Here is a 27,403-nt window from a genome sequence, read left to right as displayed (position 1 = left end):
TCATGCTTTCTCAGCCTTGACCTTTTTGCTCTGATGTCTATCAAGGATACTAGCCGAAGCTAAAAAATGACTTGGAGATCTCAACTATGATTTGAACCCCTTGTGTGTCATGCTATAAGCTAGCAAGGACAGGCACAAACAACAGGGCTCCCTGTGCTTAGCAGCTCGCCCTCTGGCACAGCTGACATGATGTCTGACCGCGCGCTCTCGGCTGCTTGCACGCGTGCTTGCGGGAGCGAACGGGACGGCTGACAGCTTCTTGGTTAACATGGCATAGCAGGCAAATGTCAGCTCATTCAGCTAGACCAGGAACACCTTATTTCTCATCTCACCTTCAGGTGCACACAACAAAGCCGTCCTACTAGCATAAGCACGGATTAAGGGGAGGCAGGCATTCTTGAAGGTCCCCAGAGGGTGAGCCTGTCGATAAATCTTGATGAATAAATTTAAATGGTTTCTGTGATGACTTCTCTCTTGACAAAATACAGCAAGGCATTTACAGCTGTCTAAAGTAGGTGGGCAAGATCTCATTCAACTGATTCAGCTGCTAAGCAGAGGGGTCTGGTGCCATCTAAAAGGTGTCTGAGATGTCACAAGGAGCTAGCAGATACCAACACAGAGATCAACTACTCTGTCTGGGCAGCTGAATCCAACTCAGTGTGGTTTAGGTCATTCCAATCAATACTCTCTAAAGCATGACTTCATCCTCTCTTTGCTATGAGATGGTTACCAACATGCCTTCTTAGAATTACAGTGAAAAAATGTCTCAAATAAGCTGTCAAACAGCTGTAAATTAAACTATTATGTTCCAAACTGTAAAAATCAAATGCAATGGAAAAAAACTTTACATTTCACACTAGAGCAATGAAGAATTTCTTGTTTGAAAATTATTTCTGAAGAAAACATTTTCAGGTTTTCTTCTGTGTTTCTTTTATAGTCAGTGTTACTGAGGGTCAGGTTTTAAGTATATTTTTCCTGTTCAAGTTGTTTATGTGATTCATTTGCTCACTTGTTTCTATGAGTAACATTTCTGACTGCCCCTCAATGTCCAACTCAAAAGAGTAAAGCCATTGATTTCATTCTGCAGAATTATGATTCATCATCGCAGTAATGTATTTCCTCTGCATTTAATCATGCTCCATCTGAAGCAGTCACAAGGGATAGTTCTGATGATTGGTTTATAATGTGTTTGGGGTGAGCGTTGTACCAATGGATCACTAGCCGCAATGTTATAAACACTTTGTTTTGACTCTGAAAGGTTTTTAGGAAAATAAAAAGCTGTATCCGCTTTCCTGCTAACTACTTTTGTTAATATCTGTCATAATATAGTCATGTGGTTTTTAGTAATGTAGCTGTTTAGCACACAAGTCAAAATCATCAGTTGAAGTCAGCTCATTCACAGTGGTCAGAGATGTGTGTGCAAAAGCAAGCTAACTCCAGAGTCTTCAATGTTCCCTTCTCATGGAGAAATGGAACAGAAGCAAGAGACTGAAAACATATATATATGTATCAGCTTACATTTATTTCAGTCGTTACAACCCTATTTGTAGACCCTATGCTGTTGTCCCTTTGTCGGTCATAGTTGTCACCACAGGGCACGGGAGCAAGAAAAAGGTAAAAAAGAGAGTTCGAGAGAGTTCTGTGAGTTGGGAACAGAAAGGATCTAATCTAGGCACTAATCTTGCTGCAGTTATTCCCTGCAACAACCATCCGGTGCTCACCACACCTGCTTCTCCCTGTGCATCCAGCACTATGAGACAGTTTCTTGCACTGTTGGGCACAGCTGCAGTGGATAACGAGAGAGCTCGGTATTAGAAAGGGGTTGGAGAAGACCAACTTTTTATATAGCTTTAAGGTGCTCAGAGTGAAGTTTCTTATCAAATAAAATTATATTTAATAATAAGTATTATTCTTTTTACTCTTTGAGGCCAGGGCTTTACTTGACAATAAGAACTATGCTGAGGAAAAAGCACAAAGTGACAAGGGGGTAAAGAGACCGTCTTGAGCAGCATGTTCTCTGCAGTTCAGCCATTCTGTTTTGGGGGAACCTGAAAAGGGTGGAAAAGAATTAATTTTTCCACTGTTTTGATAGGAGAAAATAACAATACAGAAGAGAGGGCTTGTATTTGGTAAACCGTCACATGGTGTTTGTAATGGCATTAGTTACACCTGATTAAAGGTTGTAATGCAGAGGAATAGCAATCAACTTCAGCAATGTGTGCATCTCCTGGTGAGATCAGGAACTACATTTTGATTCGAGGTTCTCCACTGTTGATGAGCAGGATGGGATCTTTCTTGCTTCACTTTAACCATTTAGAAATCCAGTTTCAGATCTAAGCAAGTTTACAAGGCTGCCTCTACAACCGTTAGAAAGAAAGAGACACTTGTAGAGGGTGATTCATCCTGTCTTAAAATAGGCATACATATATTCATCCTGCCTCTTTCAGACATCTCTCTCTGCATGGGGTGAATCACTCTGAAGATGTCTTGCCATCTCCATTGACTGCAGAGGAACCAAAGACAACTAATGTTTTAAACAGCTAATGTTCAATGTGGTTAATCCACCTTGGCAGAAAAGTAAGGTGGTATTGTTTAAAAGCTGCGATAAGGAATGTGGATATAAATGAAGGATGAAGCTTATATCATAAGCAGAGACCAGTGACTCAGAGATGTGGTCCTAAAAGGCACATGATGGGTTCAAACCCAAATTACAATGAGGCTGAAAGGTGAGCAGTAAGCGTACCTATTACTAAACATCCCAACTTAGAGAATTTGGCTAGTTTGCGGAGCAGGTGGGGAGAAGGTACTTCTATGAAATTGTGAGCAATGGCTGAAGTCTTAAAAACTCTTATCCCCAAGCCCAAGGAAAAATAGCATTTGAATAAACTCTGGTCTACAAATTGACATGAAGGCCATTTTTCAGGTAGAGGAAATGCTGGTCAAGTTTGGCATAACAAAATTAGAAGTGTAATTACAGTCTACATAAACGTGATCCCATGGTTCCAGAAGGCTGGAATTCACTCAGGGAAATTAATTTTCAAGCATGCCTCGTCAGTTTTGCCCCCCAAAAAAGAGGTGTGCAGCAGCTGTCGCAGAAGAGGTGGAATACTGAATAGTCAGTAAGTCTCTGAAATACCTAGAAATCACATAAGCAGTTCTTTTGAAATGCAAGAGTTGGAAAGTAATGATCAGTGCTGAAACACAATTTGTTCCAGTGGCCACTCCTAGTGATGTCCAGGAAGTTATGATTTTCAGGGCATCTCACATGGGAAAACCTTTTGGAAGACGTAGATTCTAGGATAAAATCTCAGAGAAATCAGCAAAAAACAGTTCTATTTGGCATAGGACATAAAACAAACTTGTCAGAGCAGTCAAAGCTCTGCTGGTGAAATATTCTGGATAATCAGACTAACTGTTACTCAAGTTTATTGGAAAGGTATTTAGCATATGAATTATTACAAAAGATACAGTAAATGTTCTGCATGCATTTTAAGATTGTTATTTATGAGGACAAAAATGGAGAGCATAGACCTGTTAAGAAAAAAATCAGCTGCTGATAAACAAAACTTCTTCCTCAATTCACACCTCCTTGTAACTTACTAGTGACCACAGCTCACAGAGGCTGAGCCAATAGCAAAATGAAATGATGGCAACTGATGCATTTAAGTGTTTGTCTGACACTCAGCATTAACAAGGATATTGTTCCCTTCAGAAAACATTCACAAAATTGTCTAGGATATCTCAAATAGGTCACCAAATTCTGTCTAAGTATTGGAGAATTAAAAGTGGGCATGACCAAAAGAATTACCATTTAAGTTACGGCGTGCAACAAAACCAAACAAAAGGGTGAAGAAAGAAGTCTTCAGTAAAAAAAAATTTCTTCAGAAATCTTCTTAAGATCGTCCAGAACCAAAACTTTCTGTAGAAATATGGATACCCTCCTCCTTGTGGTCTGAGGCTGAGAGAAAGAGCAAGCAAAAGAGAGATTTTGCCCCCGTCTCTCCAAGGCTAGAGCTAAATGCTAGAGCCTGGAAGCTCTTCTGAGCTCTTGGGTCTGGTTGAACAACCCAGATAAGTCTCTCCTTTATGTATTTATGTATTTCCTCCTATGTCCACCAGTAAAGGAGGAAAGAAGGCTATGGCATGCTGTAAGCAGTTTCCCAATCCAAATGAGGAGAAGGGGCAGAAATAGGACCCTGAGATGTACTTCAGGTTAGTTTATACACAACCTGCTGTCTTCAGAGTCGGGCTTTGAATAGAGCCCTACTGTGACCCACAGGGGTGGATCAACAGTGGAGCTACTGGTGATTCTGGTATTGTCTTTGATTTGAAAATGCAGAGAATTCCCATTTGGTTTTATTTCAGACTCAACAGAAGACAAATCCCAATGTTTTCACACTTTTAATGAAATAAATCCAAATTCTGTTTCCTAGACACCTAAAGAAAAAAAGCCCTACATACCAGTTGTTATTTTAGAGCATCGTCCTGTGTAGCTTTTACCTTTCAAATGTTTATTATTATTGTTATTATTATTATTGCTTGAATCTAATTGAATATCCATCTCATTTCAAATAACATTTAAAAATATATCTCTTTTCTTTTGCTTAAAACTCTTCTCTCCATTTATTATTCAATTCAGTTGGATAATTGCATCCCTTAATGTCATTACTCTCAATTTTTCCCCATTTCTTTTATGCAGAGAGATTGCAGACCTGAATCTGATCTTTGGTAAAACCAGTAGAGTAATCTGAAATCATTGGATTTATTCCAGTTTTTACTGTAGTGTAATACCATCAGAACCTAGCCTGTTTGCTTCACCCTTATTTCATTGTTCGTTATCAGCAGTAAATTATGACTGCTCCTAATTTCAGTATGGGGTTGTACACAAAAATTCTGATTTTTTTCCCCTACTGCTAGACTTCCTACCAATTTTTCTGGTGCAAAGAACAGTATAAATGTGGTGAAAATTTCAGAATATAGGGTTAAGCATTGTATAAAGGGGAGAGCTCTGCATAGCCTGTCCATGTTGGGCTTCTGCTCTGTCTGGTCCCTCTGCCATTATCTGGAGTGTTGCTCCTTGCCTGGCTTTTCTGCCCCAACAGTAACATTGAGAAGTGGATTGCATTCGTCTTCCGCTCCTGCTGGCTGTATCAGCTCTTTCTTCCTGCTGGCAAATTGCACGTGTGGAGCTGCAGTGTGTTAGGATCCATGGGTTCATGGTTCAGAGGAGCAGGAGGAGGGCACTGAGCTGTGGGGAGCTGGGGGTTGGCCTCTTCTCATGGGTAACTAGTGATAGGGCTAGAGGGAATGGCCTCAAGTTGCACCAGGGGAGGTTTAGGTTGGAAATTAGGAGACATTTCTTCTCAGAAAGAGCAGTCGGGCATTGGGACGGGTTGCCCAGGGCGGTGGTGGTGTCACCGTCTCTGGGAGTGTTCAAGGAAAGGTTGGACGTGGCGCTTAGGGACATGATTTAGTGGGTGATGTTGGTGGTAGGGGGATGGTTGGACCAGATGGTCTTGGACGTCTTTTCCAACCTTAAAGATTCTATTACCCTGTGCTTCTGTGATTTCTTCTGCGGAACAACAAGTGTATTTGAGGGAGTGAAGCACCTGTGGTTTGGTAGCCTGCTTCTTTCTATCCTTCATGCTGACATTAGCAGAGGAAAGGCTATAAGTATTAGAAATAGCCCGAGGAGAAAGGAACAATGCTGGGAGTTGTCAGGAGCTATAGTTATTATCAGCACACAGCTGGAAATTTGATAAACAGCCTGATCAAAAATAACAAGAAAATTATTCTGTTATTGTCGATTATGTGCATAGTTCTGTGCTTTCCCCAGCATTTAATTGTTTTGGGTTTTGTTCCCCCTATATATCTCTGTATGTTGGAGGCTATACGGCGCTTAATGTACCGTTTATAGATTTGTATTGTGTCAAAGATTGCAAAGACACCCACCACACTTGCCTGCTCAATGCCTAGATTTCACATGTAGTCCCCAGGAGTCAGCACGTTCCTGTGGGAGCTTGTGGGCTGGGAGTGGGCAGAGGGGTGGGGATGAAGCACAGCTTTCCTTCCAACCTAATGACTGCCTGCCAGCACAGCTGAGCTGGCAAAGTGAACGTTGTCATTTGCTTCTGGCATAGTCCACACAACTCGTTCCCGTTTCCCAGAGCCAGGGAAGAGCAAGAAAAACATGTGCCTTGCAAGGGGACTCATTTAAAGTACACGCCCCATGTGGCTGCAGAGATGTTGATTGACTACAGCTTTCAGCTCAAGCAGGATTACTGGGAAAGCAAGAGCAAGAACACTACCATGTGCGAAAGCAGCCAAAATATATTGAGATAAGTTGGGGCAGTCCCAGTGCTTAGCATCAGTTAACATCAGGTGCTTGTGCCCAGGGATGTGGGTGAATCTGCCGGCACTCCTTCTGGAGTCAGTGAGGGGAGGGAGGTCACCCCAGTCATTCTCCAGATGATCCTTTGGATGAACCCTTTTACTTTCATCTTCCTATGGAGGGTACCTACTGTGGGTATGAGAAGTTAGGCGGTATGGCTGCTGCATTTCCCCCTCATTGTTTCACAGAATCACAGATGCCGTAGGCCAAACCCCTTCTCAAGCAGGGTCAGCTAGGGCAGGTTGCTTAGGGCTGTCCACAGCTGGGCGTTGTGTATCTCTGGGGATGGGGACTCCACAACCTCTCTGGGCAACCTGTGCCAGTGTTTGATCAGCGGCAGAGTAAAAAAGTGTTTTCATGCACCCAGACAAAATTTTCGGAATTGCAGTTTGTGCCTATTGCCTCTTGTCTCACTGGGCACCCCTGAGAAGAGCCCGTCTCTGACTTCTTTAATTTAAATTCCCTCTGGGAATTTATACACACTGATAAGATCCCCCTGAGCTTTCTGTGCTCCAGGCTGAACGACCCCAGCACTCTCAACCTCTCCATGTACGACAGATGCTCCACTCTCCTAATCACCTCCATGGCCCTTCACTGGCCTCTCTCTGGTATGTTCCGGTCTCCCTTGTTCTGGAAGCCCAGCACTGGACCCAGCGCTCCAGGTGCATATCACTGGTGCTGAGCAGAGAAGGATCGCTCCTCTCAAACTGCTGGAAACACTCTTCCTAATGCAACTTAGGCAGAAAATAGCTTTATATAACTGGATTTAAGCAAAGGGAGCAAAAAGGCACAGAACAGGATTTTTGGAGACATGACTGGACATTGCTGATGCTGTCCATTCAAAGGAGTTTGGGTCCTTTTTCAGCACAAATATTTAATCTTTAGCAGCACTCAGTTTACTCTTCCATAGAAATGGGCAGAGTTACATTTGTTTGCACTTGGTCCCTTTGAAAATTGAAAACTTGCCGAGGAGGCCAAAGGGGAATGGAGAGGAGGGGAAAGAGAGGAAGCAGGTGGGACTGGAACTGTTAGCAAGAGTTTGGGGATGTTTTGAAATCATTAAACAGCAAAGGAGCTTCCGTAAGCCATGTTTTGCTATTGACATTTAATTATTATTTTTTTCTGCTTAGGTCTTTGATAAAATTCTGATTTGTAAGACTGACCCCACACTGGTAGTTTAGTACTGGCAAGCCAAGTGGGAGATACAGACCCAATAAACCTGTGTAGGAACAGCTGTAAAATATTCCAGGGGAAAAACAAAACAAAACAAAACAAAAAACAAAAAAACTTCAATTGACCAAGAGATTTGGATGATGTCCGTGTGGAGAACAGAGAACTTTTGAAATACCTGAAGCTCATGTGGGACACACGGTAGCACTGCAGGAGACCTACCAAGCAAAAGATTTATCAGGGAAAAACTGGACGACCAGGTATGGTTTTAAAACCGGAGGAACCATTATCCACTTGCTGCACATGACTTAATCCCTGTTGTCTCCAAAGTCCCTAATAAGTCGTATAAAAGCAGTTTGCTAAGCCATGCTCCTGAGTCCTCTGAGAGGAACTTCCAGCTCCTGCAGCCCCTTGCTCGAGCTGGCTGGTGGTGCCCATCCTGAGCTGCAGCGGGGCAAGTTGTAGGCACATACGTCCTCGTGTTGTTCCTGCCTGCTGCTGGCACAGCCCGCAGGGCTCCTGGATTGGAATCTGTTTAATAAAATTCCAGCTTTTAAAACTGCCCCTCCTACTGTAAAAGCAGCAGCTAAGGTGTTGCTGTGTGAGAGCTGAAGTACTGTAGTACTAAGCATTGCTGGGAAGCTTGTTTCTCTGCCTGGATAATGGTCGCTTGCAGCATTTTAGCTAAGAGGATGGATGTGTTTTTTAAGCTCAACTTTTATTGCTGTTGCTGCTTGTGACACAACACTAGAGTTTCAGTATTTTTCTTGATCTCTAATCTGCATTGTGTTGCCCTTGCTAATACTAATATGTTCTCCTACCAGAGTAATCTCATTGGGAATAAACTTGACACCTTTACTCGTGCTAAGTGCCTCCCTCTTTGCTGGTTCCTTGTTTATTGTGAATCTCTCTCGAACATTTGTTTGGAGTTGAAACATGTTGCCTTTTTTTTTTTTTTTTCCCTTTCTTGTTTTTTACCAATCAGAAAATGCAACAGAAGATGAATAACACTGCTTGAATCGTCACATTGCATGGCTGGAAGCTTGGAAGTTGGAAGCAAATTTAGAGTTTAAAAGAATAAAATTTTCTAAACAAAGAAATGCTTGCAGAGTGACCTTTCCTCTTCTTGAAGACTTAGTGATTGTGCAGCTGTTCTCTCCTGTATTTTCCTAATGCATATTCATAGATTTTCACAAGGAAAAAAAACATGTTTGGGAAACCATGATTCTAAGTTAATTAAAAATAGTTTTTCATTTTAGAAAATTAAATGTGTTGGCAGTGGCTTGCTCATTGCTAATGGGTAATTGTACTTTTTCAATAATAATAAGAGATTCAATGAAACTCTAGAAGATGTTAGAATGTGATTAACTAGATAATCTGTGTATTTGAGTTTTTATTCCCAAATAAGACGGATCTCCCAGAGCCAGAAGTGTGAGTTTATATTTGATAATTATATGAGACTCTTGAGCTTTCTTGCAGATTGTAATTCAATTCTGAAGGGAAAAAAAAAAAAAAGGAAGAATGGGTGCCTCTAATTACAGGAAGACATTGTGACTGGCTCGGTCAGCTTGTTCAGTCCCTCATTTCAAACAGAACAAGGCAGAGTATGTGCCATACTGTGCTGGAGCTGCAAATAAGAGAACAGAACCCATCAGTCCCAAATTATACCTTCCTCAAATACTGGTTGTTTCTGTGGAACAGTTTCTGAAAGTGTTTATTAAGATCCTAGCCATGGTTTTCATTGATTTAGTAGAGGATATTAAATGTTGAAGTGCATTAGAGATGGCTGGAAGGTGTTTAGGATTTATTGGACAACCTGTGGCTGAGCAAGCAGCTTACCAAAACTAGGGACCCGCATCACAGAGGCAGAAATCCTGGGTCTCATTTCTCTGAATCTGATGATAGGACAGGTTTTATGTATGGATGTTTGTTCAGCTCTGTATTCAGGTATTCTTCAATATGTGCAGACCTACTCATTTTCTATGGTGTTTTATGTCCACACTACCAATAATAATAAAGTTAACTTCAGGAGATGGTGCTAATTCACAGGTCTCTGTTTAGTGCCAGGTCCAAGGGCTGTAAAGCTAGCAAAATAAATGCAGAAAAGTTACTTTTACGTTAACAATAACAGAAAATTTGTCAGTGAAAAACACTTGATCTTTGCCCATTGAAAATGCTTTTTTTTTTTTTTTATGTGTAAGTGCTGTTGAGATAAATATTAATGGAGGTAAGGATCCAGGTGAGAAGAGTCAAATAAAAGCACACTTGGCTAAATTAAGAGATCTGGAAGATGCCTTGTGAATCTACCTAAGGTAGTTAGTATAATTGCTGAGAATCTTTAAGGGTCCTCTGGGCCCTAAGCAAAGCACCTTAAGACTTCAAAGGGTCACACAGTTTAAAGGAGAAAAAGAAAAAAAAAAGGAAATAAACAGGCCCCTTAAAGATTAAAACAAATGAAACAAAAAAAATTAAAAACTTAAAAAGCCATCTTAAAAGCCATCTGAACTGGAATTACTGTACTTTAGTCTCTGTGGGATTAAAATTCAGATTATGTCAAATTAGGTCAATCTCATACGCGAGAGGATGGGGACTTCAAAGCTAAGGCTGGGACAATTGTTCTAAATACTATAAATTACTAACCCACCCTTTAGCAAGACAGCTAATTTCTAGGCATCTGCATGTACAGTTAGGCCTGTGGTAATTAACTGGAAGGCTGAACTCTCCAATATGGCTGAGTTTATCAAAATGTGTGGATGGGAGATTGGCAAATTTCCAAAGCGAGTTTGGCACAAGCAGTGTGCTGCCCTTAAGTAGCAGCTGTGTGAGCCCATGTAGTAGGGTTCCTGTAGTTCAGAGAAGATGCAGGGCCCTGAGCAAGAAAGTGCTGCAGCATGTTGCAGGGTTGGTAGAGGAAGGAGGTGCAGAGTGTGGGGAAGGAGCATCTGCTTGCTGAAAGCCCCCCAAGAAATTGTGGACCAGGTCTACCTTCAGTTGCTCATTTAGTAGCCAAGGTCCCGAAGACATCGCTGGAGTTTCTACCTTGATGGATTGTAGCACTTTGCACTGTCTGAAGACTGAATTTCTCAATTTTGTACCAGCTGAATGCTTTGTAGAAAGCCACCTTCCTTCTCAGTGTTGGGGGTGTTTGTGTGACTGAACAGCTTTGGCAGGGATGTCCCAGAAGCCCTGACCATCCCGTTGGACTGTGGGAGGGGATGCTGTGGAGGGGATGAGGACAGACCAGGCAGGGGTGTCCCCAAAGGCTCCCATGTGGTGGCCATGTGGTGTTTCAGGAAGAGAGCTGGTGCCACTGGTAGCATGGCACTGGTGGTTATATTGGTTACGCATAAACCAAGAGGAATGGAAAACTTTGCTCCGGTTCAAAGATGGTTCCTGTAAAGGGAGTTTTATAAATATATTGATTCACTGGAACAGAACAAAATATCTCCTTCTGAAGAGAAAGAAACTAAACTTAGTAATAGGGGAAGATGCCAAAAGCAATAGATTAATATCAGGAATGGGTGGTGATATGGACTAGAAATCAATGCATTCAATGTGGTTCTGTCATTAGAGGCAGATGCTATACTGGAAGATAAAAATGGAAATGCCAAGCTTGGCTCAGGAAAGAAATTATTCATCTCTTTGCAGTGCTGTACAGGACAAGTTAAGTGCTGTGTGTCATCTGATTAAAAAATAACTGAAAGACATCTCCTGTCATGAACAAACTGTAGTACAGTAGTACTGGAACAGGTTAAAGGAAAGGATTTCTTAAAAGATATCTCAAAGGATATCTCAGTTTTGTGTTTCTATATGTTTTATGTGTAACATTTACAAGTATGCCTGTAAGATGCGTATGTCGTGGATATCTCTGGAGTTAACAGTGGTGATAAACCAGTGTGTGGAGCATCCAGTGGTTTATGTTATAAACCTGTCTGTCCATAGCCCTGCACCTGTGAGGAATAGCTGCTAACGTGAGTGTCATACCAGAGAGATTTTCAAGAGAAAGATAAAGAGGAATTCTGCGGGCACCCCTGAATGTGTGAAAAGTTTTTGTTAAATTAAAAAGAAAAAAGAAGTGATCCTTTTTCATCCCTAGTGTGAAGAAAAGCTAGAAATTACAGAAATCACTAAAAACGAGAGGCAGCTTTTCAACGTGATACTAGCACTACGGTGAAACATAGTACTTTCCAGAGGAAGGAAAATACCCTCCCATCAAAGCCAAAAGAAAATAAATCTTTCACTTAGATGATACTATTATTAAAGACAGAAAAGATTTATTTTCATCGTTAATTTAAAGGCAAATGAGCAGTCTTTCTCCAGGCCTTGAGATATGTGAGTGAAAGATGTATTTTTCACCATTTCAGCCTCTAACATTCAGGCATAGCTTAGGTTCCTGTTCACTAGGGAATCTGTAAAGTTATGTTTTGACTAAAAGCAGCAGTGAGTGCAAAACAAGTGATGTGTTCGAGCTTTGTCGCTAATAAGTTTAAAATGATCACAGCAACTTGGCTAATTGTATTAATTTATTTCTTCTTAAGGCAGAATGGGGAAACAGAATAGCAAGCTGGCCCCTGAAGTGATGGAAGATCTGGTGAAGAGCACGGAGTTCAATGAACACGAGCTAAAACAGTGGTACAAAGGCTTTCTAAAGGACTGTCCAAGTGGTAGACTGAACCTCGAGGAGTTTCAACAGCTCTACGTAAAAGTAAGTTATTAAGTTCCTACTGTTTGGCCTTAGAAAAGTTTACAAAGTAATACAAAGCAAACACATGGTCAAGAGCTGTCTTTCATTTAAACTAAGGAATCCTTCATTAGGAGAAGCAATGGTGGATATAAGGAGGTAAATGGGAAGTGCTGCCCTCATTGTACCAGCACTTCTGATAGCTACAGTGACCAGAACCAAAAGTTTAAGAAAAAAAGCCATGGTTTAGTCAAAGAAATACAGTCTCTTCACTCTGTAATTTATGAGCCTTTTTCACCTTCAATAAGAACTTGCAGCCCTGTTCAATAAGCCATGCTTTACCTATGTAATACCACTGGAATGTAAACCCTGTGATTGCTGGACCTACTCATATAAAAGACTTTATTTCTTTTGGTTTCAAACAAAAGTAGCGAGGCTTCGTGGCGGTATGTCCTCCGCAGATAAATTATGCACTGTGTACAAAGGATTTCCTTCTCTAGATTTTGAGTATTGCCTTTCTTTTTTCTCTACTGTTTCTTTGCCCTTGTTAGATATGAAAGGAAAGCCATGCTGCTGTTCATTTTATTTTCTTTTTATTCTTCATTATTTTGTCACGTCCAATGTAGTCTTTTCCTTACATTTAGTATGTATTTATTCTGTAACAAGAAGTGCATGGGGGCAGCATAAGAAGTGTATTTGTGTTACAAAGATAATTATATTTTAATTCAGAATCGAGTGTCTGCCTAAAGGTCAGAGACTTCAAAGTAATTTTAATTAGGAGGAGTACTGGATGGTGATGATGAACGCTAGGATCAGAAACAGTTCATAAATACAATGTGAGGCTCAATGAAAATTTAAAAAGCCTTTCAAATGTGTTAATACTAAGCACACTGACAATTTCTGCAGACAAGTGGGACTATCTGTCTTTTCCCCTAAATGCATACTACAGTCGTATCCTCAATTTCTTCAGTCTAGAACCAGATCACTCTGTGAATCATCACCTAGCCCCTTTTACTTTCTAATGAGTGGTCTTACAAAAACTGTGAACTACAGTTCACATAAATAAGCCTCTGTCTTCATGTTTTAATATTTATGGCTAGAGATGTTGCCCCACAATCTTTTTCTTAAAAAAGACTGACTTTGTAATAACTGTTATTTTCAGATGAAAGAATTTTTCCTGCCTCAGGTATTGTGCTTGTTATTGACTGATAATTTATAGCTTCTATTTTAAATTGTACTCAGTGTACATCCACAGGATTGGACATCTAATCATTTCTCTGACGTGTTTCTGAGGAAAGTTAACAGTCTTTACAAAATATTCCTAATAAAGTATGTCAAGTGTTTAACTCTTTAGAAATAGTTATTTTCTTTTTGGCAAATTGTAATAAAGTGATTTTTTTTCAATGACTTTATGTGTTGTGGGGGAAGCTATCATCTGAAAATAGCTCGAAGCTGTTAGGACTTCCTCCCTTCAAAAGGCTGTTTGAAGTGTTCGCAGATAATTCACGAGATACTTTACTCATGGAGGAAATATCAGAGAGTAAATTCAGGATCAAGTTTACAAAATGGTACTGCAAAATGTAAAACAGAGAGTACAGAAGTACTGAAATCTGGAGACATCTCTGTAGTCTTACTGAACTGCAATATCTGGCTTTTAGTTTTATGGCCTCATATATTTTTAGAAATGCACACCAAATAAGATTGTCTCCCTTGCTTTGGTAGTTATGTTTTTTTGAAATCTGCTCTGTAGTGTTGCTGTTGTATATTTGGTCCAGTTTATTGTTGTTCTATATATAATGTCTATATACAGGGCAAAATACTAATTTTGCAGAAGAGAAATACGATTAGCTGTAGTAAATCCAAAGCTTTACTTCTCCTTCTGTCACTGAAATGCTTCTAAAATAATGGCCCTCAGCTGTCTGAGAAATTAATAGTCTGAGTGTTGTCAGTGGCGGCGACTTCTCGTCCGTAGGATGTTCTGCCTGCCCTGGCTGCAGACAAAAACACAGATCTGACATTTGATCTTTCCAGGAGAAGCCACCAGAAGGAGACCCAAATCACGATTATTACATTTACAGCATTTCAATTTCTTTAATGCATATGTGGGGTAAAAATGTGTGAAGCTAGTATTTATTAATAATTTCTCTGCATGAACTTATAGTTGGGAGAGATGACATTTTAGTTCTTGGTCTGAACTGAATTTTATCAGAGAAGATTTCTGTAAACAAATATACTTGGAAAAGGAAGAACTATTTTTTTTCCAGTTCAGATTTACGTTTTCTTTACATGATAATGTTTCTTTGTTCACAGGAGTTGTGTGGTACACTTTCATATGGGTTGAAGGGTGTTGGTCATCTTAGTAAGATGCAAAGAAAGCTTTTCTTTTACTCATACATAACAGAAAATATCCCCAACTTAAAGAACAAACACATTTTAGGTTTCTCAGGAGCATTATTTTTTGGTGAATTTCTTGAATATCACTAGTTACTACTGTTCTGGCATAATTACAGAGTGGGGTGCACAAACTTGGGGTGCACAAGCTACATTGTTGTGGAGGAAACTTATCTGGAAGATGTGCCCTGGAATCACACCTAATGTATTACTGTTTCTAATACCAGCTAATAAGCACTTACTCCGTGGGTCCAAACTAGAGCTGGTCTGAATTAAAACATCCAGAACATGTGTGATGTGGATGTCAGGTCCTCAACACTAACTCTTCCACTCTACGCATTTGCGTCAATTGTACTGTGCTGTTTACTGGTGTAGATGAAGACAGTATTGACTAAAAGGGAGAATTACTCTAGCTTGGCTTGGAAGCGTTTGCTATTGAAATTTCCATTAGGAATACAAATCATGCAATGCTTAAAATAAATAGCAGTTGTACAAAAATGGACTCTACAGTAAAATTATTTGCAGCACTTTTAGTGGAAGTGCCTATAAGAATATTTAATCAAGAACACTCTTTTAAATAAACAGTAAATAGGAGGAAATATACTTTATACTGCTGCGTATTTAGCATTGCTTGCAGTCTCAGAGGTTCAGTAAAACTTACATTTTTGGATGCACAGATTCTTTTTGGAATGTGGAACCTGTGATGAGCTATTACGGCTTGTGTGAATCCATGGTGCTGAATGACTGGAGGGCTTGTACAGTTTTTAAATTCATTTACTGAAGACTTGTTTGTATATTAGAGTCCCAGAGCCACAAAGAGACCTACATGTTGAAACACCGTGTTAGCTGTCCCGACAGTCTACACAGAACATGGGAGTGGGGAAAATTTGTGGATACTATTAAAAAAAAAAAAGTAAAAATCAAAGCAACATGTTTTAAAGAAGCGTGCCAATGCAAAGCCACAAGGTAATGATCGAGTCAGGAATTTGTATTGAATTCCACATTTCTCCAGGGTATATGCATCTGTTTCCATATGGGAGTGGTATCCTTCAAACCTCTCCTGCAGAGAAATATCTAGGACATTAGAAGTCAAAGCAAAATCAGGTGACTGGAGTCCTTTTACTTTCTCTCTTTAGTAAGGAAGATAATGTGAATACCTTGTCGTTACCACAGTGCTTTAAGTACTCATCAAGCCGTAGGAAACCCAGAATCAATTATCGTGTCCCTGTAAGGAGCTTGAATCTGTACTACTCACCCTCTGTAACTGCTCTGCTGATGAGATAGGTCCTTCTGGTCTGCTGGCAATGCCCCAATCAACCTCTTTTGCTGCAGGAAATAGTGGTAAGTAGCTCAGTGGGTCCATGGGACAGTCTGGTTCCTGCAGTTTCCATCTCCACAGTGCATGTTCTAAGCATTAAGCTAAATCCTTGTTTGTTTTGTTCAATATCTTTTTTTTTCTATCTTAAAAATTCTTTAATTCTTTTATCTTACGTAAAACATCATTAGCATTGTGGGCAGAGAGCTGAAGGAATTAATATACAAAATTCTCATTAAAATAAAATATACCAATAAAGCATGCTGGAATGTTCCCATCATTCTTTAGAGTTTCTTGCAGTCTAGAGGGCCAAATACATTTTGCTTCAGATCTTTTGAATTCACTGGATTTAGATGAATATGCCCTAGAGTGTGCAAGGGTGCATAATCAGTACTAATGTTCACAGGAATTATGCGTGTTTATTAAGTGGAAAATAGGCTTCTATATTGCGATACTTGTTGGAACTGGGTCACTGAACATGAGAAGCATATCTGCTGGATTAATTACGGAAACAAGCATCAATGGTGCTTTAACCGGAAGGGTAGGGTTGAGAATCGTAGTGTAATGCTAGCATTAAATAAAGTGAATTTATTTGTGAATTTATTGCACATCTATTATTTAGCTATGTTTTGGGGTTTGTAGATAACATTTAAGTGAATAAATATAGTAATGCCATTTGATTAATTACAGTCAAATGGTCTGTCATATTTTTGGCTTCTATCTCACATTTCCTGCCTTGAAGGGAATTGATTCCTAGTCACTCATTTTAATATTTGTAGGAAAAAAAACCTCAAAAAATCTATTGATATGTAAGTGCATATGTTTGCATCCTCTTCTTCTCTATTCAGATTTTTAAGACACAGTAACATCCTTCTAAAGATAGCACATTGCTCCTCAAAATGTTAGGTTAGAGCTGCATTTTAGGCTTTCAGTGCATTTGAAGAAGTGGGATTCTGGCTGTGTTTGCAGATGCCCCAAACGTAGATGCACTTCCTCTGGTAAAAGCTGATTTTCCTGGGATCATCTCTTTTAACTGGAAGAGCTGTGCTGGCTTTACAAATACTATTTGGCCGCTGAAGTTCCCCTGTAACAGGAGCAATTTTTAAGTGTATTATACCAATACTCCTGTCTCGCTAAAGAACTACAGCATTATTTGAAATCAGGCAGATTATAAAAAGTACCGATGTGTCTACTCCTACAATGATTTTAGTCCATATTGTTGATACCTTCCAGAAGACTGCATCTGCAGTGCTTATAGTCCTCCTGGGCAATATGGTAGGATGTCTTCGTGGACAGTAAAGCAGATGCACCACCTAATTTTGCCTGCAACTCAGAAAACATCATATGTATTTCTTTATTGTAAACATGACTCTAAAAATCTTTAAACGGGTTATTAATACTGCTGTATTATTAAATTTTTTAAATTGATATGGGATAATAAAACCATTATTGTTACATTAGAGCCAACTAGAGATATTAGTAGATGCAAACAAGTAAAGAATAGCTCTGGTCCGGGAGCATTACAAGGTGGCTCTATAAGAAGCAGCACATATGTAGATAGACAAACTATTAAGTAAGGAAGAGGCTAGAAAGAAGTAAGAGGAACAGTATTTGCATCAGTGAAAGTTTTGCTTTGTGGGAGGGTTGTAGAAGGGTCTGCTAAGTGAAGATTCTTAATGCATTCCTCAAACACTTAAAATCCACACATTTAAGACAATTACAGTAAAATTGTTAGAAATACATGCTCTTAAAGAGGAAAAAAATAAATCTTTCACTAGGAGTGCAGTAAAAGTTCCCATGAAAGGAAAATTAATGTAGCAGAAGCCAAAAGAGAGAGTGTAAAGTATGCTGAAAAGCACAAAGCACATGTATTTGTGGTCCAGCATTATCACAGGGGAGAGCTTTTCAGGCTGAACTATGTGTTTAGTGCTCCAAAGCTGTATTAAAATTGAGTTCTGATGACTTTAAAAACAAAAGAGATCACAACTGCTTTTCATACAGAACTTTGTTGTTGTTGTTGTTGTTGTTTTAAAAGGCATGATCTTGCTGCCAGGATGTCTTCCATACAAACTGCTTTTGCCATTATTTCTCCTCCTCTTTGTCCATATAAACATGAATAGTCAGGTGCCGTGCCAAAATGTAGGCCTACTGGAAAACCACATAAGAGGCTTATTATATGTTTCAAACAGAAGCTGAGATTGTGCTGTATGAATTTTAAAACAAAGGCCAAGGATGCTCCTTACACATAAAAACAAAATCGAACAAACCCCGAAGGCAGTGTTAACTTTGAAGCTGACTTTGAATGATTCAGGGAAGGGGAGGATGCTGCTATCATGCCCTTCTGCATTTCTTTCTCTGCACGTATCCCAGGAAAAATAATGGCTGGAAGTCATTTTACTGAACATCTTTTTAAATCTTTCTTTAGTATGCAGAGCTTTAAAGATCAACAAGCATATTGAAGAATAAAATACAGTAAACAAACATGAATTCTCATTTAAGCTGCAAAGTAGAATGAAAACAGTAATTTTCAGAGGAGGACTGGCACACTGCATAGAGAACTTTTCTGAAAATATGGCCATAAATCACACCACTGGATACTAAGAGCCTTTATAAAAGTAGAATGGAGTCACTTCAGACTGAAATCCTAATCTCATTGAAGCTAATGGGAGTTTTCATTCCTGATCCTTATTTAAGAGCTTAGAGCTGCACTGAGCTCTTGAAGTTGTTTATTATCCTGAGTGCTGGGAAGTCTGGTGTGAGCTCCATTAAAATCCAGTCCTGCAAGCTGGATCTGGTGTCTGGAGAGCTCCTCTCATGAAGTGTAAAGAACATACACAATACTAGCTGTCATTTAAAGGCAGCAGTTATTTATAAACTAAATCTGCACGGATGAGCGTTGAGAGTTAGGGTCCTGAACTTAGAAAAACTTGGAAACGCAGATCCAGAGGCGAAGGACAAATCCCTTTCTTTTTTGCACCATTCTGGCTAGTGGCTAATTTTAAAGGCTAAAATATATTTTTCTTTGCTTCTGTTGCAGAGCACATAATGGCCCATATCCTCCAGATGATCTCTGGAGAATCTAAATCTAGAAAATGAGGAAGTTGGGCAATTCTGGGAGATGAAATCTAAATAACTAAATCTTAATTGCTCCTAATAGCAGCTTGTGGAGTGTCCAGGCTTACGGGATGAATCTTCCTGATAACAATTCAGTTATATATGCTGACACCCGCTCCGTGAGAGGAAGGAGTGATGGCCACAGGAATCCATAAAGCAGTCCAGTCCATCTCCAGGGCAGATGTGTGTGCATGTGAAGGTTTAGACAAAAAACTCTGGTTATTACTAAGTATTTACTAAGTAATGAATAGTTCTGTACTGCAGTGGTTGTATGTGGTTCCTGGAGGCACTCCAACTGGAAGTTCAAAGCATTGAAAAGAGTATGTCCAGCCACAGCAAAACGATCCAACCTGGAATGCTTTCAAATTTTAAAATCTCACCATGTACACTACCTGCATGCCCTAGTTTCCAACTTGTCCTGGTAAGAGAAGCCAGACTGGGTAAATTCGCCAACAATAGCATGTAAATTACTTTTACTGCTTTTTAAAAAATTATTATTTTTTTTGAATGAAGCTTGCTGACTCCAAAAAACATCATGCATTTTTATAAGAAACCTTGTTCCATTACAGCTTAGCTTTGCTCTGTGTTGGATTCCTTCAGAGAAATCAAAACAATGAATTTTGGATGCTGTAATTATTTCTGTAGCAAAACACTGAATTAATGAATACAGTTATGATTTCCCTGAAGGGTAACACAGAAAGCATGGTGCTGCTATGAAGGAGAGAGCCACCGTTAACATGTAACGTGAAAGACCTCAAAAAAGTCCAAACACAACAAATCCACTGTCAGAGCCAAGTCCCATAGCTGTTAAGGCGTTCAGGTTTACTATTTCTTGTAACAGTACTTATTTTAACAGTATTACAATAGTCCTTAGAGCAGTTTTCAAGACTGATCAGTGGTTCACTACCTTTACCCAACCTGTTACAAAAGTCAAATATTTTGGACTTCTTCCATCCTGTCTCCTAAGACCTAAGGTCTTTCAGTGACTTTAGTTTGTCACATTTCTTGGTCTAGAAACATTTGTTTGTTTAAAATAAAAATAAATAAATAAATAAATAAAAAGCTGTTTGGTATTATAGGCTTCCTGAAGGAGCCTTTGAAACCAGGGCATTTCATTTCAGCACTGGAGTAAACTAATACGAAGTCATAGAAGTAATGTAAAGTATTTTATTTTAAAACATAGAAGTGTTTTTCTCCAGTATCAGAGTCTGCTTCCAATATCTCCCTTGCACACAAGACCTGGGGCTGAAAACAGCTTTTGTGTTTCGTAAGGCATAAATGGGAACTTTGTGTTCTGAATGAGTCCCTTGACCCCGATATGACGTCTGTGGCTCCATGCCTTAGCTTCACACCCATTCTGCTCCCTCCACCCCAGTGAACTCATCAGTCCTTCAGAAAATTACCTGAGTGATATGTACTTCCAAAGCTTCCCAGATGGGCTCTTGTGAGTCACCGTAACTGGGTATGAATGCTCCAAAAATTAAAGGATCCCAATTAGTCTGGAACATAGCTCTCCCAGCCATGCATTGCACCTCAGCGTGCTCCATGTGCTTGTGGTATTTGACATGACAAATCACAATTACCACCGTAACGCATGTTGCTGTGAGTAGCTGTAGCTATGCAGGCAACGAAATCTGAGGTGTTTTAACACGGTTCTGAGCTGTGGAGAACCCTCAGAGCTCAGTTAGTTACTAACTTAAATCCAGTTTTTATCATCATGTAGACACTAGTTGAGATTCCAGTCAGGTTTCCACTAATCATAGTCTGAACGTTTCCAGTACCTTGGGATATCAACTTTATTTCTCTTCAATGAGAGTAAATTTCCATCTTCTCATGTTTAATTAAAGCTCATAGGAATAGTTTCTTTTCACCGACAAACCTATTGATTGCTGAATTGAGATAACTTACCGCTGCTTGGCATGAGAATTAGCTAGCTATCTTAATTGTATATTCAAGCACAAACGAAAAAAAATGAGAAAAACATGTGGTCTGGAAGATAAAGTAATCAACACAAGGAAATTCAGACTAGATAATACTGTTGCTATTTTGCAGAAATACGTATGAAACATTTTCAGAGGAGTTTGGTGTGAAATACACCTGTATAAGAAGTTGTGAAGTTCAGCTGTCTGGTTGCACTGATAGCCCAGAACTGAGTACTCAGTTTTAAATAGAATTTCCCTGTAGACCAGAGAAACAGCAGTATAGGCATAAGTGTAAATCAACACTAATAGTTCGCCTCAAAGTGAGTATTAAAAAAAATAAAAAATTGTAACTCATTATCTGGAATAAGATTTTATATGGACCTTGTCAACATTTTTCAGTAGAAGCATATTGAATTATGAAGTTATTTCTAGATGCTTGTATCCCCTTTAGTTTGGAAGGATATATCTTAGAATTACTGTTATTCCTTGCTTAGAAATTACACACCTGTATGCAAACTCATGACTCTTCACAGTTTTCTTTGAAGGGAATTCACTATTTTGCTCCTTCTTGTCAAACTGATCATACCAGGGGACGGTTAAAATCCAATTGCAAGATACATGAGTTCTGGCTGTGTGATTCCTGTTCTTGTTGCTAATACCAAATACCTAAGAACTGATTAAAAGTAAGGTGCAGTCATTGAATTGGCTTTCATGCTTTTTTCCACTTGCTTTCAGGCTCCAGTTACCAGTATTTTGTAAGTCCATGTTGACTAGGTCTATGCCTCTCCTCTTACACCTATTTGGGACTGGAAGCACTTTTAGTTTCATTGGTATTTATTAATGTAGCAATTACAGTGCCTAATTTTATAGTACGTGTCAATGCAAATAGTTATGTAATTAATTAAAACTAGATATTGTGCAGTGAAAGCCTTGCAAGGCACTGCAGATAAAGCCCACAGATGACTTTGGAAGACAACCTCCCTCCTAGCATAGTTCTGCTTTCACCAGAATAAACTCCAGCCAGCTGCTTCTCAGCCAGCTGCTAAATACGGGTAGCTGGAAGGTGATGCTCTTTGGACGTGGTCCCAGTGAAATGCTAATATCCTCAGTTCCCTTCAGTCTCCCTGCCCACACACACATGCCTTAGCCCTGGCAAGAAAGGATGCAGTTCTTCATCCCACTAAATCACTGCTTCCTGCTTTCCCTCTCATGGGTGCTGGTGTCACTTGGGCAGGGCAGGTGCTGTCCCCTCTGCTCGATTAGCACTCCTAACTTCATTTAGAAGTAAACCACATCTCATTTCTTCAGGGTCCAATTTCTACATTTTAGTATCCAGCGTCTTCAACCCAATGAGTCTTATATTACGTGTGGGTTGGTAAACTTGGTGCGAACATTATATGCGCACATTGAACTTTTCCCAGTTTCTTAATTAGAACAAGTCAGTTAGGTGGTGATTCATTGCCCTGAGTTCACAGTTGCATAGTGGGGACCAAATCCCTAAGCTGTCTTGGAAAAATACAATCCTATTGTTTTGTGCACATATAAAGCTGCAGAAAGGTACAGCTGAGCATCAGCTTCACAGTAATAGTACTGCACACAGTTTTCTTTTCATCTCTTCTGTTGCTCATTTGTGCAGAACAAGGGACTCCTTAACATTACAGTTATTGCTTTAGAAACTTACAGTTCCCAATATTTGACTTCTTTAAATAAATGTTGCTTTTTTAAAAAGAAATTTAATACTTCCAATAATACTTGACCCGAGAAAGGTATTTTTTTTGTGTTCCAGTAGTTCTTAAAAAGTGGTTCTTAAAAAGTCAGCAAGAAAACTGCAGTTAAAATCTAGACCAGCTCTTTAAAGCTTATCTAATGTCTTATTTTTATTTTTTTTAAGCTGGAAGAAATGCTGGTATGTGAAATATGATTCTGAAAATGGGCCTTTATAATTGAAATAGTTATATTATTTAATTGTAAGGATGCTGTATTAATATTGGCGTACTGAAGCAATTATTTATCTATCAATTAGTTTTTTTGCTACAGATAAATACATTATGTAACTCAGGGAGCTCAACAAATTGCTGGCATTGTGTTAGAACTGCAAACTCCATACCACAAATTAGCCCCTATGGTGTGTTAGTGTATCTGCTCATTTATTTTTAAGATTCTTTTCCCCTGGAGTTTTTCTATATGGCAGGAAAATGGTGTTTAATGGACCTGATTTTATTTTCACAGAGCCATAAATTCTGGAGTTATTCTAATGTACGGCCAAGAACAGGGAGAATAAGCACGATCTCTACTTCTTGTGTCTTCTACCCTGGGGTGTCCTTGGAACATGAAAGATCATGAAAGAGAGCACATGCTCTAAAAGAACATGTACAGAAGCCCTATCTTCACTCTCTGAAGATTAGGTTGATCATGTAGAAAATCACCAGCAGGTCCAGGGCAATAGAACTGAATAAAAAAAAAATAATGCTAGCAAAAACGGTGGAAATAAAAAGTCTTAATATGAAACCGTTTCTTGTAAAGTGATGTACCTCTTTGTTACCTCTTTATGTAAGAATAATTACATTTCTCCAAAGTAAGCAAATTTGTTTCCAAAGGCAGAATTTAACATATTCAGTAAGAAAATTACATTAACATGTAGCCAAATTTATTAAAGCCTTTGGAAAAGGATTAATTTGGCACACAAATTTCTAATAGGCATCCTGTAGAAGGGAGCTGTCAGTGGGAAATTAGCTCTTGAGCTCTATCCAGCAGGCGATTGACAGTGTGAGGTGAAAGAACCACGTTCTGACTCCATCGAAGAGTGGAATTTTTCCTGCACAGGGACAATAAATACATTTCTGCTAGAAATAAAGAGGCTGCCAAATCAACCTATCTGAATAAAAAGTATGTTGTGCTTTACACATGGGAAAAGTGCTCGAGAACAGTTAATCCCTATGAAAACATTACCCCTGCATTATCGCCAATAGTACATGCCTTTGGGCAGCTTTCAGTTATTTGTTTCCACTTTCTATACATGCACCCAGTGTTCTTTATTTCCATGTGATTGTTCATCTCAATCATTTTCTTTGCTCTCATCTATTTTGGGCTCATGCGCATGCTTTTTACGTATTGCCAGAATACTGTGGGCTATTTTTAAGTTTCCAGATTCATAGAAATACTGTTCTATATACAGTGTTACAAAAGCAAGTGCACAGTCCTAAGAGGACCACTGATTTCCATGGGATAGCTACTGTCACTGCCAAATACAGCAGTGAGCAGGAACACTTCTTCCTCTTCTCCCTCCCTTTTCTGTACAGGAAAAACCTGGAATGGTGTAAAAATCCCATGGGTGATGTGAGTAAGTTAACATAGCTCACGGGTTGAAGCATTTTGATGCAGAAGACGAGAATTCATTCTCTTCCAGTTTTCACTGCCAGCACATTGGTGTAATAGTTGGGTCAAGGGACAGCTGAAGGTTTGTTACTGTGCAGACAAGAATGCATGTCTTGGAGCCAAACGAACAAGGGGGAAACAATTACAAGAAAAGTGTTTAACTTTTTTTGTTTTGTTAACTAATATTTTGTTAGTTAATTCTTGCCATATCTGGCTAAACTCACTAAATGGAATATGATGAGAAATTAGTTTTCTACCCCAAGAAGCAAAATCTTTCCCTCTTTGTGGAGTGGGTCAGAAGATGCAACCTTGACATCTCCAAGGTTCTGTACAATCCTGGCTGTCAGGCATACCACGTCCTGCAAACTACCCCTATCTATTTTTTTAACCATAATGTGCTTTGCTTTTCTTCTCAGCCAGCTCCTCTCTTTCTGTACTAGAGCACTGGCTAGATGAGTGGTGCGGCCTGATGTGATGTGTGTATCTTTCTCCTTTTCTTCTCCAGCTTTTGAATTAATGCAACTTTGTCTTGTTGGGCAAGGGATGCTGTGGCTTCAGCAAAATGAGAAGCTTGCTGTTGGTTGTGCTCATTCAGCCAGTGTTGTGGGCTTTATCATTTTATTTTCTCTCTCTCCTTACCTTGCAAAAAGGGCGGTCCAACATCAGAAAGCAAGCCCAGTCCTTTATGCAAAGGGTGACTTTAATTTATAGCTGAAAATATATGTAAAATATGAATCTATGAGCAAGTTTCTGCATAAAAAAGCAAAGTGAGTGGGCACAGTTGAACATTTCATATTCACTGTTAATGGAGCTTTTTGAGAAATGCTTTAAGAAATGGATGTGTAAATGAAAGTTCTACAGAAAGATTTTTAATTTTTTTTTCTTCTTAATGTTTGAAAATATGCATTTCTAATTTAGTATTTCAATTTTACTTTTTTATTCTCTTTTTTTGCTTTTTTTTTTTTTGACAAAGTGATTGGGGTGTCAAACAGCACAGGTTTAGGTAGTGAAAGAAAATTAAAAAGAGAAGAAATGGAGGCCAGATAGATGTAAATTTACTATAGACACTGGAAGATTTACAATGCCATATGTTATAAACCTAGGTGTTTTAAACCTTAAGACAGATGATGAAGGGAATGTTGTTAGGAGACATTATCTAGAGAATCCATTCCATGTTTGATGTTGCACATCTGTGATGAGGTATATAGTTCTGATAAGAACTGTACTGCCCTTTTTACACAAGTATTCCTTAGGTTACAAATGAACAGATTGAATATCCACTGGTCCCATTGAAATCCATGGGAGATTTTACACCTTCTGTGGAACCAAGACTTGACTGCGTTTTGCCAGTTTCTTGTTTTGTAACATATGATATACTCCGGAAAGGAATGACAGATGGCCTTACAATTCATTTTTTTGTCATGAGAATATGTTCACCTCTTTTTGTCATTTGTTTTGAAATTCCTTCTCTCTTGCTAACTTCCACAGGCAAGTAGTTTGTTGCCAAGCTCATCCTCAAATGACAAATATAGTATCTGGACGTACACAAAAGAAGCTGGACCAGGCACTTCTGGGAACTCCCATTCAAGCCATTGTGTTCCGTTATTCTTTTTTTTATTTTATTTTTCCAGTTCATTTTTTCAGGCTAAGCAAATTATATTAGCACATCTGTTTAGCCAGATGGTCTTTCAAGTGTCATGAGGCAAGTACAGTCAAAATACTGTCTACAACTAGCACAAGAACTGTGGAGTAAAGGAGTTACATGATGGAAAACCACTGTTGATGGCATTTGATGATGACTTACTTTTCTAGGAGGCGAATGAACTATAATCATGATGTTTAGCTGTGGTTGGGGTATGCAGGTAGTGGGGGGGGGGGGGGGAGGGGCAGCCTAGGAGACTGAGTAGTTATCTGGCTGGTCTCTGGATTGCCAGTTAGGAACATTAATCTTCCAAGGTAAGGCCCAATAGGTTTAATGTTATCAAATTTTTTTACTTTGTTTATTTTTCCAGCAGCTGTCAACAAAACTGTATTAAAAGTATCTTGAGTTCATTAGACTAGTTCTCTTTCTTCTATTCTGTTGCATCCATCGTATGTGCATTAGTACTGTTGTATTAGTACTGTCTATACAACATAATTAAAAAAGAAAAAAATATATCAGAATTGTTGTCCTTCCAGGTAAAAGAAATTATCTGAGAGGCTTTTCCAAATTATAATGCAGTTGATTACAGCCCTACAAGGAAGCTTTTCCAGAGGCTAATCCAGCCTTGGTTAACTCCAAAGAATTTGCAGTGAGTGGCTATAACGATAAAGCCAGTTGAAAGTTCAAATGTTGTGTGACACTTTTGCATAGTAATTAAATTGTTCCCATAGACCTCGAAAATTCCAGTATTGCAGCAGAAGATTATGGGAACATGTTATTACTGGAGACCAAAGGCATATCCAATGGACAAATCATCTCATTACAAGACAGATGTATGAGAGAGGTGGCAGAAACCATTCTCCACTAAAGGGTGCCGGTGAATTGTTAGATGGCTAGAACTGGGAAGAGGTATCCAGACACTCGTGAGAGGTATTAGAAACAAAAAAACAATTCTACATAATACATTAAAAATTCATTCTAATTACAACATAACTTAGAGGCTTTATAATGTCATTTTGAACATATAAACGTTTCATATCAAGATCTCATGTTTTCTTATCAAATTGTAAAAATCATATAGATAAAGTCTCTTCACGTACTTTTTTTTTTTTTTTAATTGTTAAAATAAAGGACACAATCTTGCAGCTAGTGTGGTCATTGGCGAGGTTTTCTTTCCCTTTGGTGGAAGCAAAATCAACTCCTTGGTGGACTCAGATAGATAATGGGAAGTAGAAACTGAAATACTTAAAGGAAAAGTGTGCTTATAGGAATTTGTAAGGTCTTTCTTTGCTTAGCTTAGTGCAGTTTTGTACCACAAAAAATATGATTGTTTCTGATTCTTATTAGTTTTATGATAATTATAATAATTACTTTAAAAGTCACAAGCCAGGAAATTCTAAAT

General features: G+C 39.0%; 1 protein-coding gene across 8 annotated transcripts in view; it reads left to right on the top strand.

Annotated features, from left to right (window-relative positions):
- The window catches only part of VSNL1 (visinin like 1), an 88,498-nt gene that overhangs the window by 25,854 nt on the left and 35,241 nt on the right, over positions 1 to 27,403 (top strand). For 4 of the 8 annotated variants that reach the window (XM_083827974.1, XM_083827978.1, XM_083827976.1 and 1 more), the window contains exon 2: positions 12,100 to 12,266. In XM_083827974.1, the coding sequence (XP_083684100.1) occupies positions 12,105 to 12,266 (162 nt within the window). In that variant the 5' untranslated portion in view covers positions 12,100 to 12,104. The remainder of the gene's footprint in view (positions 1 to 12,099; positions 12,267 to 27,403) is intronic. The other 4 variants (XM_083827980.1, XM_083827981.1, XM_083827977.1 and 1 more) reach the window with 1 other exon arrangement.

Source organism: Anser anser (genome assembly GCF_964211835.1).
Source record: "Anser anser genome assembly, chromosome: 3".
In the NCBI taxonomy this organism is placed as follows: Eukaryota; Metazoa; Chordata; class Aves; order Anseriformes; family Anatidae; genus Anser; species Anser anser.
Note: the sequence above shows the minus strand (reverse complement) of the source record. Positions and strands in the feature narration are given on the sequence as shown.